The sequence below is a fragment of the Mauremys reevesii genome, linkage group 1, assembly GCF_016161935.1.
Source record: "Mauremys reevesii isolate NIE-2019 linkage group 1, ASM1616193v1, whole genome shotgun sequence".
In the NCBI taxonomy this organism is placed as follows: domain Eukaryota; kingdom Metazoa; phylum Chordata; order Testudines; family Geoemydidae; genus Mauremys; species Mauremys reevesii.
In genome coordinates this window covers 129,129,448-129,146,826 of record NC_052623.1, presented here as the reverse complement: position 1 = coordinate 129,146,826, position 17,379 = coordinate 129,129,448, and the positions used below count along the sequence as shown (strand labels likewise).

General features: G+C 45.4%; 2 protein-coding genes across 8 annotated transcripts in view; both read left to right on the top strand.

Moving 5' to 3' along the window:
- Positions 1-4,216, top strand: part of LOC120396016 (arylsulfatase D-like) — a 28,574-nt gene extending 24,358 nt beyond the window's left edge. For 2 of the 3 annotated variants that reach the window (XM_039520898.1, XM_039520897.1), the window contains 2 exons: positions 1,461-1,582; positions 2,679-4,216. In XM_039520898.1, coding sequence (XP_039376832.1) covers positions 1,461-1,582; positions 2,679-3,049 — 493 coding nt within the window. In that variant the 3' untranslated portion in view covers positions 3,050-4,216. The remainder of the gene's footprint in view (positions 1-1,460; positions 1,583-2,678) is intronic. The other variant, XM_039520900.1, reaches the window with a different exon arrangement.
- Positions 4,217-9,096: 4,880 nt separating this feature from the next.
- LOC120395524 (arylsulfatase H-like) overlaps positions 9,097-17,379 on the top strand; it is a 44,426-nt gene continuing 36,143 nt past the window's right edge. For 4 of the 5 annotated variants that reach the window (XM_039519989.1, XM_039519988.1, XM_039519986.1 and 1 more), the window contains exon 1: positions 9,097-9,230. The gene's annotated coding sequence lies outside the window, so the exon portion shown is untranslated. Of the gene's footprint in view, positions 9,231-15,371; positions 15,492-17,379 lie in introns of all 5 variants that reach the window. The other variant, XM_039519987.1, reaches the window with a different exon arrangement.

Genomic DNA, 17,379 nt, shown 5'->3' with positions numbered 1-17,379 from the left:
ATCTCTCCTTATAACCCTCTCTGTAGCCCCTCCTCCTCCTTACATCTTATCTTCCAAAGCATGCCTTTTTTCTATCCATGTCACTCCTTGCTGTTTGCTCTCCCACAAGAAGCACTAGATGGAGTGGAGAGACTTTCTCTAGCTGTGCCCCCATGAGAAAAGAGCAGCTCTTTCGATTTGGTCCGTGCAGCTCGAAACCCACTTTTTAGCAGCCATGTTCTGTGAAATGTGCTCCTCTCCTTGAGCAAGATAAATCTCAGAATAGCGTGAGGAGAGCTCCCAGCATACTTCCTCTACAGGCCTAGATGTGTTCTCACATCACTGGGCAGAGAATCAGGCAGTCAAGAATCTACTTCCGATATACTTAATCTGCCAAGTGCAGTGCTCTCTGTCTTACAAATATTGCCCACCCATGACCCTCCTGTCTGTGAAGGAGGCCAAAGCATCTCTCTCTGCCTCAGCCCTTACCCACAATGGATGTAACAGAGGGGGGAGTTGGGAAAATTAATGGAATTGCAATTTGTAATCCCATTCTCCTAATCACTTAGGCTTGACTACTGCGTTGTCAGAAAGTGGATGCCCTGTGGTCCCTTAGCAACTGAGAGGCAGCCATCTTCCAGCAGAATACTGGTATTGTGAAAGGCAGTAGAATCTAGGGTGAAATCCTGGTCCCCTTGAGGTCAATAAGAGAGTTGTCACTGACTTCATTGGGATTAGGATTTCATCCCTACTGTTCAATATCCCCACACTCACCGCCAAGTGTGGTGAAAGCTGTGAGTGGGGAGGCCAACCCCCGAATGCCACACTGCTCCATTGCAGAAGTGTCAGAAATATACACGCCGGGGTAATATTTTCGAAAGTACCTAAGTGCCTTAAAAATAGGACTCTTAAGTCACTTAGCTGCTTTTGAAAATTTTGCTCTAGGAGAAAAGGGAAAAAGTAAAGTATTGGAAAAATTTACGTAGATACCGTTTGTGAAATACACTTTAGAAATGCTTATATATAGGAGAGAAAAAAATACTTGCCAGTGTTGTTACAAGAAAACTATTAAATACTAATTTAGGCCCCAATTTAGGGATGCACTTATGTGCTTAAACCCATCCCTATTCGGGAAAGCCTGCTTAAGTGCTGTTCTCATTAGGGATGCTTTCCTGAATAGGGGTCTTAGTTCTCCATAAGAACTAAGTCTTTGTAAAAACTGTTTGTGTACTATTCAATAGGATAAGTCCGAATTTTTGTTTTAAAAAGCATTTTATTTAGGGATTTACAGTATTTGCTTAACTTCTCTAATAGCTGTTCTAAATGTAGGACAAGTGCAGCAGGGAAATTATATACAGATAAACATATAAACAATCTGTAGATGTAGTGCCAGTGGCACTAAGAATTTTTTACCGCAGTGAGTAATAAATACAATATTTGTTGTCCCAGTTTGGTGACTTCTCTTATCTCCATCACATCAGGGTAGTTGACGGCCGGAACCTGATGCCTTTACTACAAGGAAAAGTTCAACAGTCAGAGCACGAGTTCATGTTTCACTACTGTGGGTCATACTTACATGCAGTGCGATGGCACCAAAAGGACAGTGAGTATAGACACTCTCCCCATGAGGGATACAAACTCTAGCAAATATTTTCTCCTCATAGGAGCAGTCATCATAGCAACCACTAACTCAGGGTTTCTCAAACAGGGGTCACCGCTTGTGTAGGGAAAGCCCCTGGCGGGCTTCGACAGTTTGTTTACCTGCAGTGTCCGCAGGTTCGGCCGATTGCAGCTCTCACTGGCCACGTTTTGCCGTTCCAGGCCAATGGGGGCTGTGCGAAGCAGCAGCCAGCACATCCCACGGCGCTTCTCCACAGCCCCCATTGGCCTCGAACAGCGATCCACGGCCAGTGGGAGCTGCGATCGGCCAGACCTGTGGACGGGGCAGGTAAACACACTGGCCTGGCCCGCCACGGACTTTCCCTACACAAAACCCTGCACTAACTGATTGCTTTTTTGCAATAATACTTGGGCCAGGTCTACACTGGCAACTGAATGACAAAAAAATTATTTCAGAGGTGTTAAAAAAACCACACACACCCCAAAAGACAAAAGTTTTGCCGACGACACATGCCAGTGTGAACAGCGCTTTGTCGGCAGTAGTGGTCTCCTGCTGACAATGCTAACACCGCTTGTTGGGCGTGGAAGTTTTTTGTCAGCAGGGGAGCCGACAAACAGCAGCTACACTGCGTGCCTTTTAGTGGCACGGCTTGTCGCTAAAAGCTGTGTAGTGTAGACATAGCCTCAGAAAAGTTGTCTGTGCTTGGTCCAAGTTCTGTGGAACCTATGGATTGACTCCTGAGGTTCTTGGCAAGTCAAAACTGGCATGGAAGTTGTAGTGAAGTCTGATGCCAGCAGAAGGTGCACCACAACAAAGGACTCTTTGCAATCAACATAGAGAAGATGTAAGTGGAAGTTTAATGAAAACATGTACTGTACCATCCTACAGAAGTTTTCCTCTCCACAATGTTTAGTGCCTTCAAAATCAGTCTCTATTCTGAAGGACTTTAAGAAGCCTTGTAACCTTGTATATTTTCGTGGGTAAGTGCCTTTGTATTCCTTAGAGGAGCACTCTCAAATACTATAGTGCTATGTTATACTCGTCACTTGGTCCCTATATCTGGTTTCTCTCCTTCCAGGTGGTGCACTGTGGAAGGCTCATTATGTGACCCCGATATTCCATCCAGAGGGTGCTGGAGCGTGTTATGGAAGAGGAATTTGCCCATGTTTTGGGGAAGGTGTAACCCATCATGACCCCCCTTTACTCTTTGATCTTTCGAGAGACCCGTCTGAGGCCAAACCTCTATCACCTGGCATTGAGCCCCTGTTTGACACAGTAATAAGCAGAATAGCAAGAGCTGTTCAGGAGCATCGCCAGACACTGACTCCAGTCCCACAGCAGCTCTCTTTGTATAACATTATGTGGAAGCCCTGGCTGCAGCCGTGCTGTGGGACATTCCCGTTTTGCTGGTGTGATAAAGAAGGTGACAGTGCACATCTTGCTCTGTAAAATAGGCGGTGGTTCATAAAACCCTGCAACTGTGAATGCTCTGCTACAGTCAACGTGTAATAACATCATTTCTGAAAAATCATGTCTCCTTTGGGCCAAATTATACCTTAAATATGCCATTCTACTGCCCTCTCTCTCTCTGGGGAGCAAAGAGGCTGTAAGTGGGGACAAGGGGGTTATGAAAGTGCTTTCTCCCATTCACTCTCCACTACTAGCTAGGTGCATAAAGTGAACTCCATGTACACAAAGAATAGGACCTGGAGAGACTGTGCCTTCCAATATGAATTTAGGAGCCCCACTTTAGGCACCTAGGTCTGAATATTTTGGCCATAAGACATCCAGATACAGTGGCATCTGTGTTACAATTACTTCCTTTTCCCAGCACATCACTGCCTCACAGAGCTATAACTCCATTCTCTGTTGGGCATTTAGCTATAGATAAATCTTTGAAACTGTCAGAGTCATATACACAAGAAAAAGTGAAATTGGCTTAGGAAAGAACCAACTGCAATTTTTCAACAGCTTTTGAACAAACTGCAGCTTTAACTGGATAATAGTAAAGTAAATGATCATGCATGCCAGAAAGCAGAATATTGCTCTTAAAGATTTTATTTTATTGTCATTTGCACAATTGTTACTAAAAGTAGCTTTTGGTTGGTGAGCAAAAGGTCACCTGCCTGTTATAGTTTGTAACTGGCAGTTTTACTCATAAATGATGCTAATAAAAATGTATAAAATAAATAAACTTACTTTATATGTTTACCATCATCTTGAGTAAAGAAGTATAGTGATCATTGGTGGGATGTACCACTTAAATTAACGAACAAGAAAAAAAATCATAGTTTGGAGAAATCTATGTAATTTAATATAATCAGCAAATATCTAAGTGAAAGAGGTGCTGCTCAGTAAAGGATTCAGAAATACTTGGTCAATTTCATCCTTGGTGTAACTCCACTCAGATTCACCAGGAGAAATTTGACCCATGGGTTAAGCACCCTGTAGCCCTGAGGATTAATCTGTTGGTCTGTATAAAATGTCTTTTTGATAAAAGTGTGTAGGCTGCATAGATTAATAGAATTTGCAATAAGCTGTAATGCAAGATACCTAGAAGCTTCTAGGCCAGACATCCTGGCCTTTCTCCTCTGTGATGCTGAGCCAAAGCAACCTTTAAAAGTAATACTAAAGAAAAAAAATAGGAGATAAACCTCATAAATTGTCTAGGGACTTTTTTTTGTCTGTGTTCCACCTACTTTCAGTGAGTGAGGGTGAAAAGGGTATTACTGCCACAATCTAACACGTACACCACAGAATCGTAGATATACCATCCATCATAATACATAAAGGTCACCCTATGAAAAACCCACCTCCTCACCTTTCCAAGACAAATTTGGGCATAGGAGGAAGGATAAAGGGAAAAGGTGGTCCTAAAGGTTGACAATCCTCCATTCCATTAGGTTACATCTCTCTGTCTTGTTTTCTTGTAGTCTCTCAAGCTGCTAAGCCTCTTTCTCCGTATCGTAGTTCAAAGTTGTATTAGTTCAATTTCTTTTCAAAGTTATACTTATAAGACTTAATTCTTAAGAAAGCATCTACTAATCATAACCTCTAACTCAACTAAGTTCCTTTCTTCCTCTGTCTAATTCACTCTGCTGCTGCTGCTGCTGCTATTGCTGCATGCATCATATGTAATATCATATCATCTCCTCTAAAGAACTGTGATAACTGTAACTTTTGTTACTTTGTTGCTTTTAACATTTTTTATTTTTTATTTTTTCATTGATTTTAAATAAAAGGTCTTGTTTAAATCTAATGTCTCTGTTGCTGTTTTTTTTCTGCACATACCCCAATCTCCTTGTATAAATTCTGTGAAGCCTGATTCAAGATCTTCTGATCACACTCTACACACACATCATATATCTATATATTATATATATATATCTATATTTTATTATTAAATTTATTATTAAATTAATTATTAATTAATTAAAAAATAAAAAATAAAAAATTAAAATAAATTCCACCTCTGGCTACAACCCACTGAAGGAGAAGCCTGTCATTTTAGTACCTAGTTTGATCCCCATGGAGGACTGTGGCAGCTGCATGGTGTATATATGTGCAGCCACAATTTATGGTAACTACAATACCTAAACCATACAGGGAGCTGTATTGTTTCACCTGCTTGTAGGCATTAATTCTGTTACCAATTGCTGTAGGAAGAACTTGGGAATTGGAAAGTGAGTAAATGGGAACTGATTTCTAAATATCTTTTTTAAGATGTGTCTAAGACTGATCCTGCAAACATGTGACTCTCACATTTCAATTGATTTAGCAGAAAAGGAACTGAATAGAATGTTGTCATGCTACAAAGCGAGGAAGGAAAATGTCTTATTCATCTTAAAGGTATTAAATGAGAAAGTTTCCTTCCCATTCCTGCAGCATTCCAATATTGAGTTTTATTATTGACTGTTGTGATCAATGTATGTTCCCAAGTAAATAACTTGTTAGATGAAAAACTGAATTTTTGGATATCAGAATAGGCTTCTGGAAGTTAGATGTGTGAGAGGAGAGAAGGGGGGGGAAATGACATAAAGCACACAGTAACCCAAAATTCAACCACACCTCCTGACTGTCTAAGTTTAGTAGCAGATGAGCAGCAGCAGCTGCCTTAACTAGTGCAGCCACCATCACAAACTTTGCTTTAAAAGAGCTTTTGTAGATCAGGTTCCGAAAAAAATACAGCAGGCTCAAAAGGTATAAAAAGAGTAATTGAAAGTGGAGGTTAGGACAGTGTAATAGAGAGAGACATGAGGCCTGGTAGAAAAGGCCTAGTGTAAGGCCTAAAGCCTAAACAGAGTCAAGACCTGCTAATATAAAGCAGAAATAGCAAGAGGCCAAGTTAGGACCTGCCCTGTTACAAAACATGCCTACTTGCAAGTTCATGTGGCAAGAATGGGCTGGTTTTGCAAAAATACAAACATTCCTAAGAAGTACTAAGCACAGAACACTCACATAAACACATTCTGGAAGGGTGATACCAGAACACCCCGCTACAAGGTTATGGTACAGGGATTGGCAACCTTTGGCACGCAGCTCGCCAGAGTAAGCACCCTGGCAGGCCGGGCCGTTTACCTGCTGCGTCTGCAGGTTTGGCTGATTGTGGCTCCCACTGGCTGCAGTTCGCCACTGCACACCAATGGGGACTGTGGGAAGTGGCAGCCAGCACATCCCTCGCCCCACGCCACTTCCCGCAACCCCCATTGGCCTGGACCGGTGACCCGCGGCCAGTGGGAGCCGCGATCGGCCGAACCTGCGGATCCAGCAGGTAAACCGGCCCGCTAGGGTGCTTACCCTGGTGAGCCACATGCCAAAGGTTGCTGATCCCTGTTATGGTATAAACACACTCCCTGAAGATGACACAGGGACACATTGACCCCTTTTAAAGAATAGGTCAGGATGAGTGGCTGATGGACAGAGATGTTTTGATCAAACCAACAGGTACAAGGTAAAGGGTGGTGGTAAACCACGTCAGAGGGGCAATATGTCATTTGTTTGTATCAGTGTGTAAAAGAGGTATTACGGGGGGTGGGGAGGTCTTTGTCCAGTTAAGGGGGGAACAGGAGGTCTTGCCATTCACTGAACTGAGTCCACTGCAACGTGCATACATGTGCTAGTGTAACTGTAGACATTGATTTGGGGAGCTAGGACCGTGCTTCATTGACAATAAACCTGATTGAACATGTCTGCCACTGAACCAAGTTTGTGGTCTCTTTGGGGCATTCAAACGAGGTCTCCTGGGCCAGCTATCTGTGCAGAGCCGGCACAGCACACAGAGAGAACAGACACACACAGTCAACAACTGACAACAGCCCATATACCATTACAATGTTGCACTGGCTGATAAAATGTCTTGGGTGAAATCCTGGCTCCTCTGAAGTCAATGCCAATTCAGAATCTTTGTCTTACCATACGTTCAGTAACTAATTGGTGATTAATGAGAGACGGTACGATGAAATGTGTACGTTTTAGAAAAATGCACCCTCTCCAACAAATTGAATATTCAGTGTTGTAAGGTTGCCAACTGCAGTAGCATTGGCTCATCTTAATCAGTGATTTTTATACCAGGAGTGAGGGACTCATACTAGAAAAGCTGAGAGAAATCTGAGACATCACATGTGCTAGGGACTCATGGACACTGTGGTTATTGAAAGATGCACAGTAGCACCTAGGACGCATGCTGTCAGAGACTGTGTCAACTTTGTCTTTGAGGCAGAAAACATACCATCCTCCCACAAGCATGAAATAATTCTTCAGAAATCCTTTCTGGACCCAGAGACCTTTTACACAATGCTAATGTTCCATTTTTAGCAAGATAATCTACAGGCAAAGAACTGCTACAAAATATACTTATCCCTGCCAATATTCTATATCTTATGCTTGGAGCTCAAGCTGCTTCATCTTTAAGCCTACTGAGACTACCAAGAGCTGTAAGCCACTATGTTACATCTTTCCCTCAGCAAGAATGAGTTTTGCTGGTGATTGGTGTGGCAGGGAACTGACACATTCTAGTCTGTCTTCTTCACCAGCAAACTCCTCAAAGCTCTCCCGACCCAAACCTCACCTAACAGGTAACAGTCAATGAACTCCAGCCATCGAGCTCCTCGAGATGTTTCTCTGCAATGCACAGCCTCTGCCACTGTGTGTTCATAGAAGATATTACATTTAATGCTCTGTTAAAGAATCAGTACATCATAGCTTATCAATTTAACCAGCTAAATATACCCTTCTCTTCAAACACAGCACTGAATTGGTTTACAGTAAAAGGAAAACAAGTTTATTAACAGAATATGGATTAAGTGATACCAACTAAAAGGGCTAAAGGTAGAGATGGTTACAAGCAAAAGTGAAAATGCATCTAAAAGTCTAAAATCTAGCAAGATACAGACTTGGTTCAAGATGATTTCTTCTTTGAGTAGTGTCCTCCACACAACACACTTACCTGCAGAAATGGTCCAGGTTCCATATATGTGCACATCCCAACAACTCTCTCCAGTGTCAGCAACTCTTCCACATATTCTGGCATATGCCCTGACCCTTTAAAAACCTGGTGTTATCTCTGAGCTCTCTTGGGATCCACCTAGCACAGGGGTGGCAAACTTTTTGGGCGGAGGGCCACATCTGGTTGGGGAAATTGTATGCATGGCTGGGGCAGGGGATTGGGGTGTGTGCGAGGTGTGACAGGGGGTGCAGTGTGCAGGAAGGGGATCAGGGCAAGGAATTGGGGCACAGGAGGGGTGCAGGGTGTATGAGGGGCTCAGGACAAGGGTGCAGGCTGCGGGAGGAGGCTTAGGGCAGGGGGTTGGGGTGCAGGTGGGGGCAGCAGGGGGCCCAGGGCAGGGGGTTGGGGTGCACAGGTGCAGGGTCCAGCAGGGGGCTCCAGGTAGGCAGTTGGGGTGTGGGCTGCATGAGGGGGCTCAGGGCAGGGAGTTGGGATTCAGGGGTGGTGCACGGTGCAGGCAGGAGGCTTAGGGCAGGGAGTTGGGGGGCAGAGTGCAGGAGGGGTTCAGGGCAAGGGATTGGGGGAGAAGAAGGGTGTGGGACATATGAGGGGGCTCAGGGAAGGGGGTTGGGGTGCAGGAGGGCTGTGGGGTGTACGAGGGGGCTCAGGGCAGGGGGTTGAGGTGCAAGAGGGGTACAGGGTGCATGAGGGGGCTCAGGGCAGGGAGTTGGGGTGCAAGGTGCAGGCAGGGGGCTCAGCGCAGGAAGTTGGGGGGTGCAGGAGGGGTTCAGGCTCCTGCCCGGCACCGCTTATCTAAAGCAGCTCCGGGACCGGGGCCAGGGCAGGCTCCCTACCTGCCCACCCTGCCACCGGCCCCGCGCCGCTGCTGGGGGCTGGGAGGGGGCGAGGGCTCCACGTGCGCTGCCCTTGCCGCACCTCCAGGTACCTCCCCCGAAGCTCCCATTGGCTGCGGTTCCCCGTTCCCGGCCAATGGGAGCTGCGGGGGGTGGTGCCTGGAGGCAGAGCACGGTGCCCTCTGTCCTCCCCACCTGGGGGCCGCAGGCACCACGAGCCGGATTTAAGCCTGTGAGAGCAGGACACGGGGCGGTGTTTGTGCAATAGGTGCATTACAAGAAGCGGGGGGGAGAGGAATGGCTGCAAAGCTCACCGCCTTCAGAATAAAGGGTAAGAATCATTTCTTCAGCGTTGCGAGGGTTAGTTAGTTGCAGCTCTGGGTAAGGCTAAAAAAGGGAGAGGAGAAAAGATATAAATGAAAAGCAGACACCAGCCCCTTCACCTCCTGAAAGCCCCTCCAGAGCTCTGACTCTAGGGAAGTGGGAAGGAAGATTGAGACCACGACTGGCCTGTTGTGATTTTTATTTTTAGAGTGGCTCTTTTTAGCCACTCAGATACAACAGTGATGAGTGGTGTTCTGTGAATCTCAGTAGAATAGCGTAGGTTATTAGATAGGACGTCCTGTAAAAGTGTCTCTCCAGCATTTTAAGAAAATAGTCATAATACTCAGCTAACCAGGAATTTGTGTGAAACTTTAACAGCAGTTATTTTGCTAATCCTGGCAATGTTACTCTTGGCTCACTGTGCAACGGTCTAGGTAAGGGGAAGGAGGGATAGCTGGGGAAAAGCAGCAAGACTGTTTATGCTACTTTCTGATAAACAGCACTGATCCACTAGGATTGATATGCAAACTAGATACTATCAATTTAGGGTTAAACAGAGACTGGGAATGGCTGAGCCATTACACACATTGAATCTATTTCCCCCATGTTAAGTATCCTCACAGCTTCCTGTCAAACTGTCTTAAATGGGCTATCTTGATTATCACTGCAAACGTTTTTTTTTCTCCTGCTGACAACAGTTCATCTTAATTAATTAGCCTCTTGGAGTTGGTTGGGCAACTCCCACCTTTTCATGTTCTCTGTGTGTGTGTATATATATCCTCACTATATGTTCCATTCTATGTGTCTGATGAAGTGAGCTGTAGCCCACGAAAGCTTATGCTCAAATAAATTTGTTTAGTCTCTAAGGTGCCACAAGTACTCCTGTTCTTGATCCTCTAGGATGTGTCTAACAAATCAAAGAGTGATAATCTCAGGGGAAGAAGTAAACTTGAGATGAGGGTTTGCTTTTCATATTATTAAAAAGGGATGCTGAGTCTTGCTGATTGTCTTCTGTGTCTTGCTGGCTCTTGGGGGAATGAACCTCTGATTTGTGTTACTTTTGTGTAAGTAAAAGTGGTGATTTTATTGACCGGAATTAGTTTCTCCTGATGATGCCTGAAGACATTAAACAAGCCTTGGGGTCCAATTCTATATTCTTCATGCACAGGAAAAGTTCCTGTTGATTTCAATGGGAGTCCAGCCTTCAGAAGGAGCTGGGGATTCAATGCGTAATAGAAAAAAGTAGTATGCCTGTATAAGCAGGTTGTTGTGCAAATTCTGCATTTGGTATCTTAGGGGTAGCTCCACAAACGACTTAGGCATTGCACTGCCTAACTATTACATGCCCTGCTGTCCAGTGGAATTCACAGCCCCAAGTTAGGTGCCCAGGCTCCCTTTACAGTGCATGGGGAGAATTAGGCACCTAAGAATTGGATTCTCAGAAGCCAGCAACATGAGCAGAGAGCTGCTTAAGGCCTGGTCTACGCTACGCATTTAAAACGGTTTTAGGAGCGTTAAACCGATTTAACGCCAAACCCGTCCACACTAAGAGGCCCTTTATATCGATATAAAGGGCTCTTTAAACTGGTTTCTGTAGTCCTCCCTAATGAGAGGAATAGAGCTAATATCAGTATTACCATATCGGATTAGGGTTAGTGTGGCCGCAAATTGACGGTATTGGCCTCCGGGCGGTATCCCACAGTGCACCACTGACCGCTCTGGACAGCAATCTGAACTCGGATGCAGTGGCCAGGTAGACAGGAAAAGCCCCGCGAACTTTTGAATATCATTTCCTGTTTGCCCAGCGTGGAGCTCCGATCAGCACGGGTGGCGATGCAGTCCGAAATCAAAATCCAAAACGAGATCCAGCATGGACCGTATGGATGTGATCGCTGTAAGGGCAGGCAAATCTGTTCTATCAGCTCCGTTACAGAAGACGAAATTCCAAAGCATTTTAAAAAAATCTCCAGACAGAGGCCACAGCAGGGACTCAGCACACTGCTGCATGACAAACGTAACGGAAAGCCAAAGAATCAAATGGACGCTCATGGAGGGAAGGAGGGGGGACTGAGGACTCAAGCTATCCCACAGTTCCTGCAGTCTCCGAAAAGCATTTGCATTCTTGGCTGAGCTCCCAATGTCTGTAGTATCAAACACATTGTCCGTGGTGGTTCAGGGCATAGCTCGTCAATTTACCCCCTTCACCCACCCCCAGAAGTAAAAGGGGAAAAAAATCCTCTCTTGACTCTTTTAAATGTCACCCTATGTCTACTGAATGCTGCTGGTAGAGACGATGCTGCAGCAGTCAACGGCAGCATCCTCGCCCCCCCCCCCCCATGGGTGGCTGATGGTACAATATGGCTGATATCCATCGTCATCATCAGCCTTGTGGCAGATGGTGTAGTACAAAAGGACTGGTATCCGTCCTCATCATCAGCCCGTGAGTGCTCCTGGCTGGCCTCTGGTGAGGTCGGCCGGGGGCGCCTGGGTAAAAAACTCCTGATCATTCCCAGTAGATGGTACAGAACGGCTGGTAACCATCTTCATCATAGCAACAGGGGGCTGAGCTCCATCAGCCCCCGCCCTTCATGTGTAAAGAAAAGATTCTGTACTGCCTGGACTATCATAGCAGCTGGAGGCTGCCTTCCCCTCATTTTATCTCACTAACAAGTCACTGTTTCTTATTCCTGCATTCTTTATTACTTCATCACACAAATGGGGGGACACTGCAATGGTAGTCCAGGAAGGCTGGGGGAGGAGGGAATCAATGGGTGAGGTTGTTGCAGGGGCACCCCCTGTGAATGGCATGCAGCTCATCATCTCTCCTATCATGCAAAAGCAAATGAATGCTGCTGTGTAGCGCTGCTGAATCGCCTCTGTCAGAGGTATCTAGTACACATACAGTGACAGTGACAAAAGGCAAAACAGGCTCCGTGGTTGCCATGCTAATGGCGTCTGCCAGGGCAATCCAGGGAAAAAGGGCGCGAAATGATTGTCTGCTGTTGCTTTCCCAGAGGAAGGAGTGACTGACGACATTTACCCAGAACCACCCGTGACAATGATTTTTGCCCCATCAGGCACTGGGATCTCAACCCAGAATTCCAAGGGGCGGGGGAGACTGCAGGAACTATGGGATAGCTACGGAATAGCTACCCACAGTGCAACGTTCCAGAAATCGATGCTAGTCTCGGACCGTGGACGCACACCACCGAATTAATGTGCTTTGTGTGGCCACGTGCACTCGATTTTATACAATCTGTTTTACTAAACCGGTTTATGTAAAATCAGAATAATCCCGTAGTGTAGACGTACCCTAAGGTATTCAATAGGAAATGCTGAGGAGAGGATGGAGTCTAAGCCCTCCCTCTCAAAGATAGTTAGGGGCCTAGGTCCAGGCTGGAGGGAGGTGCCTCTTTGGTTGGGATTCACAGTATAAACCCTCTGCTAGAATTAGGTGCCTAGTCCTTTTCTCACAAAAAAATGGTGGTGATGCTAGTGCTGAGGATATCCTTTAAGTCAGTGATTAAGTCACTCATCCAGGATGTAGGAGCCCTGTGTTCAAGTCCCTGCTCTGAATCAGGCAGTGCAGGGTTTTGAAAACAGGCCTTCTTCATCCCAAGTAAGTGCCCGAACCAGGGCTGGTGCAACCGCTAGGCAGACTAGGCAGCTGCCTAGGGCGCCAAAATTTGGGGGCGCTGCTGTCAATCAAGACGCTGGCTGCAGATCGTAGATTGTAGGGAGGGAAGACATATATGATAAGAACCACGCTCCCAATGAATTGTTCTCCCGCCTTTTAGAAAGTCATCGAAGTCCTTTGATTTGATTGCTGTGTTGATAGGTACATTTACACAGTAATAGCTCCTTTGTCTTTTAGATTGCACAGCAGCCAGAAGGAGAGCGGAACAGCTTGCTGCAGGAAGTGTAAGACCCCAGCTGGGTCTGAGCTGTGCTGTCAGTGAGGTGCAGCCGGGGCCGGCTTGCATGGCATGCTCAGATTGTGGGCTGCAGGATTTGCAGGGAGAGGCTTTGCTACTCCCTGGGGAGAGAAGGGAGGGAGGTCACAGCTGGCAGCTCTGCGGGCGCTCTCACGTGGAGGGGCGGCTAAGCCGCATTAACCCACCTCCCTGCGCCCCAGCTTTCTACCCTCCCGACCCTGCTTTGGCATGAGGGCAGTGCATCTCTGCCTCACAGTCCTGCCTGCCCCCCGCCAGAGCGAGAGCCCAGCATTCAACTCCCCAGCCCGGGCGCAGGACGGACTTGTGAAGGCAAAGCAGGCGATAGGCTCCCATTGCCCTGTTGCAATTGCACTTGGCCCGCTGCTGCATGCCAGGGACTGGAGAGGAGAGCGCCCATTTCACCTTGCGACTCTTTGAATCCTACCCCGCCCCCCAGCCAAACCCAGATTGCGCCCTCTACCCCTTCCACGCCCAAAGCCAGTCTGCTTCCCTTCCCCTCCCCAGCCAAACCCAACCCCCCACTGACCCGAAACCAGTCTGCTTCCCTTCCCCACCAAACCCAATCCCCCAGTATGAAGGAGTATCTGCCATTCTAATTTTATAAAAACAAGGAGTCCGGTGGCACCTTAAAGACTAACAGATTTATTTAGGCATAAGCTTTCCTGGAGTAAAAAACCCATTTCTTCAGATGCATGGAGTGAAAGTTACAGATGCAGGCATTATATAATGACACACAAGAAGGGAGTTACCTCACAAGTGGAGAACCAGTGTTGACAGGGCCAATTCAATCAGGGTGGATGTAGTCTACTCCCAATAATTTGAGGAGGAGGTGTCAATTCCAGGAGAGGCAAAGCTGCTTCTTTACTGAGCCAGCCACTCCCAGTCCCTATTCAAGCCCAAATTAATGGTGTTAAATTTGCAAAAGAATTTTAGTTCTGCTGTTTCTCTTTGAAGTCTGTTTCTGAAGGTTTGTTTGTTTTGTTTTTTGTTCAAGAGTAGTGACTTTTAAATCTGTTTATAGATGACCAGGGAGATTGAAGTGTTCACCTACTGGCTTTTGTATGTTACCATTCCTGATGCCCAATTTGTGTCCATTTATTCTCTTATGTAGAGACTGTCCGGTTTGGCCAATGTGCCTGGCAGAGGGGCATTGCTGGCACATGATGGCATATATAACATTAGTAGGCGTGCAGGTGAATGAGCCCTTGATGGTGTGGCTGATGTGGTTGGGTCGGTGTCACCAGAGTAGATCTGGGGACAGAGTAGGCAACGAGGTTTGCTACAGGAATTGGTTCCTGGGTTAGTGTTTCTGTGGTGTGGTGTGTGTAGTTGCTGGCGGACTCCTTATTCTTTTTGTGGATACAGACTAACATGGCTACCCCCTGATGCTTGACACCATGCAAGGCTCTAATTTTATAAATTTTATTAATAATAATTGGATATTATAAAGGTAGAATAAAATGTAGTAGATTTTGATATGAAGGAAGTGACAGTGTATTGTGTATAATGTATGTGATTTATTTTAAGATCCATGCTTGTTGTGCAAAGTGAAAACAATAACAATGTCAACACTGTCAGGTTATTCATTTATTTTTATTAAATATGTAGTCTAAATAATAAAATTAACAAATTTTCAAGCCGAACCTGTATTAATTATAATGAACAATGCCATATTATGCAGTATTCGTTTTTGAAAGTTTTATAATAAGCGATGGTCCGGGTGGAGGGGCGGAAGGTGGAAGTTTCGCTTAGGGCGCAAAATATCCTTGCACCGGCCCTGGCCCTAACCATTAGGTTATTGGCTATAACAGGGTGGTCTTGTTACCCCAAGGGTTTTCTCTGTGCTAGAGTTGTCTCAGGAATACCTAGAGGACATGGCACATCTGTCCAATATGTTATTGACACAAGTAGTACAGAGGAGTCGCATCTTACTTGGGGGTTAGGTTCTGAAGTCAGCGCGTAAGGCGAAAATCTCATATAGTCAAACGCTCATTGAGTGGAATGGCAGGCGGAATCGCCTGCACTACAGGTACAGTATTTAAATTGCTGTTTCTCTCTCTCTCTCTTTATTTTGCTGAGTGTGTATAGTTAAAATTGCATAAGTTAAATGCACCTATGATGTAACTCCACTGTATTTCGAAAGCAACGCTTTAGTAACACAACAGTCCCTCTAATACACGAATCCCTGTCAGTAGGCTAAGAGCATCCCAAACCACAATAACATACAGTTGGAAGTGATGCTGAAGTGGAGATGGCCAGTCTTCCATAAGTCGTTGACAGCAGCCTTCTTGAAGTACTTAAGCATCTCTCAGGTCAAGTTCCTTGGATTTCTCTTCATTCTTCTTTTTTTCTCAGGTTCCTCTCAGGTCTCCTTCAAGTTTCTTATTGTCACCTTTTATCCCTTAACTTCCCTCACCTTCTCCATCCCTCTCTCCTTCCTACACGCATAGGCTCTTTTCCCTTTTACTTACACTGCTCACTTCTCCTGTTCTACACTGCTCTCTGCTTTCCTTACATACACTGACTCTCACTCTCTGACACTCTCTCACTGGCTTACTCACAAACTCCTTGACAGATTGACAGCTCTGGCTCCTCTCTGACTAACATACTCTGACTCTTATACCATGAAGTGTTAAAATCCATGTGCATTTTATTATAACAACCTGGTATATGGATTGTGCCAGCTCTTTCTCAGACCCAAAGTCCAGAGTTTGGTCTGGAGACCAGAGGCCCAGCAAACAGTGATTAGCTAAGAGAAAGCTGGGGTACACAAGATAACATTGCCTTTGCTAAGATATGCTTGGTCAGTAGAAATGCCAGATGTTGAAGCAATAACTGAATAATTATGTTTCATCCAATGTTTCAGACTGAACAAATGATCCCTGTTCCTATTGTGTCAGTCTCTTCTGTAGGGAACGTTCTTCCCACAGATCCAACCTTGAGTTTATGAAAAGTTGGCACATGTTAGTATAAGATATGGCATCCTTCCACCTCCCTTCCCAGGGTCCAATGCTTGCCTCAAGACATAAAGGAGACAATCTGTATTGTCATATACTTTCACTGTTTCTTTGCTTTATCCCCTAGGAATGTACCCGTTGAACAATCAAAGGAGTTGATCCATTCCTATGGACCCCAAATCAGAATTTAACATATTTTATACTAATAAAGTATTAATTAAATGTTAACTTGCTAACTTGAGACCATGGGCGGAGACATTATGTAATCTTTTAACCGTTGGCTAATGTGCTATCTTGTCTTGCTGCAAAACCTATCCCGGGATGTGGAACTGCCTACTTCATCACTTACCTCTGCCCATGGAAAATCTATATATTCTATTTTATAATCAATTGATTGACAGTGTCTCTGAGCCTAATAAGCAAGGTGACACTCTGCCAGCGCTGTGTGTAATAAATTCCTATGCTTGACCTCTACACGGTGTGGATTTATGTCCTTCATACCACACTTTATCTCACCTTTGCTTAATATCTTCTCAGAGCCCTTGGTGCCTGTGCCAATATTGCAACGTAATATCTAAACGCACCCAACCTTATAATTACTGCCTTACCACTGCTTGTTGTTTTCCCTGCCAATTCCTGGTGCTACATGCTCCCCTACCTTCAGCTAAAGGTGGACTGATACCTCTGTGCTTGCCTAGCACAAAATGGCGGCAAGGTAACAAAATGGAGTAACTTTGGTTCTCTGGCATTGGGCTCTCTCTCTCTCTCTTTCTTGGCATGAGATAGGTGCTTAAGTCCAGGAGAGGATTCACAGCCGAGAAGCTGAAGTAAATGGAGACTCCTTCCTCTGACCCAGACTTCAGTGCCTGGCTGCTTTTGAGGGGAAGGGCATCGACCCTCACCTCGTCCTCAACATTTCCTATTGGCTAGCTTAGGCGACTCCCTACCTAGTGTGCCAGCTTTTGTGGATCTTATTCTTAGGCACTTACCTCTATATGCATTGTACAGGGAGCTTGGGATCCTAACTCAAGGCTGTGAATTTTACTAGGAGGAGGGCTCCAAGTTAAGCATTGGAACGCTGAATCCCTTTTGTAGATATAGCCCTTAGGCTTTATTTGAAGATGTGCATGCCATGCTTAGCTGTTTGTAATCAAACAGTAAGGCTCAAATTCTGCACCTGAAAGATGAATGTTGTTCTCTCCTCCCAAGCAAAATAAAATAACTTTACCTATAGTGATGTTTT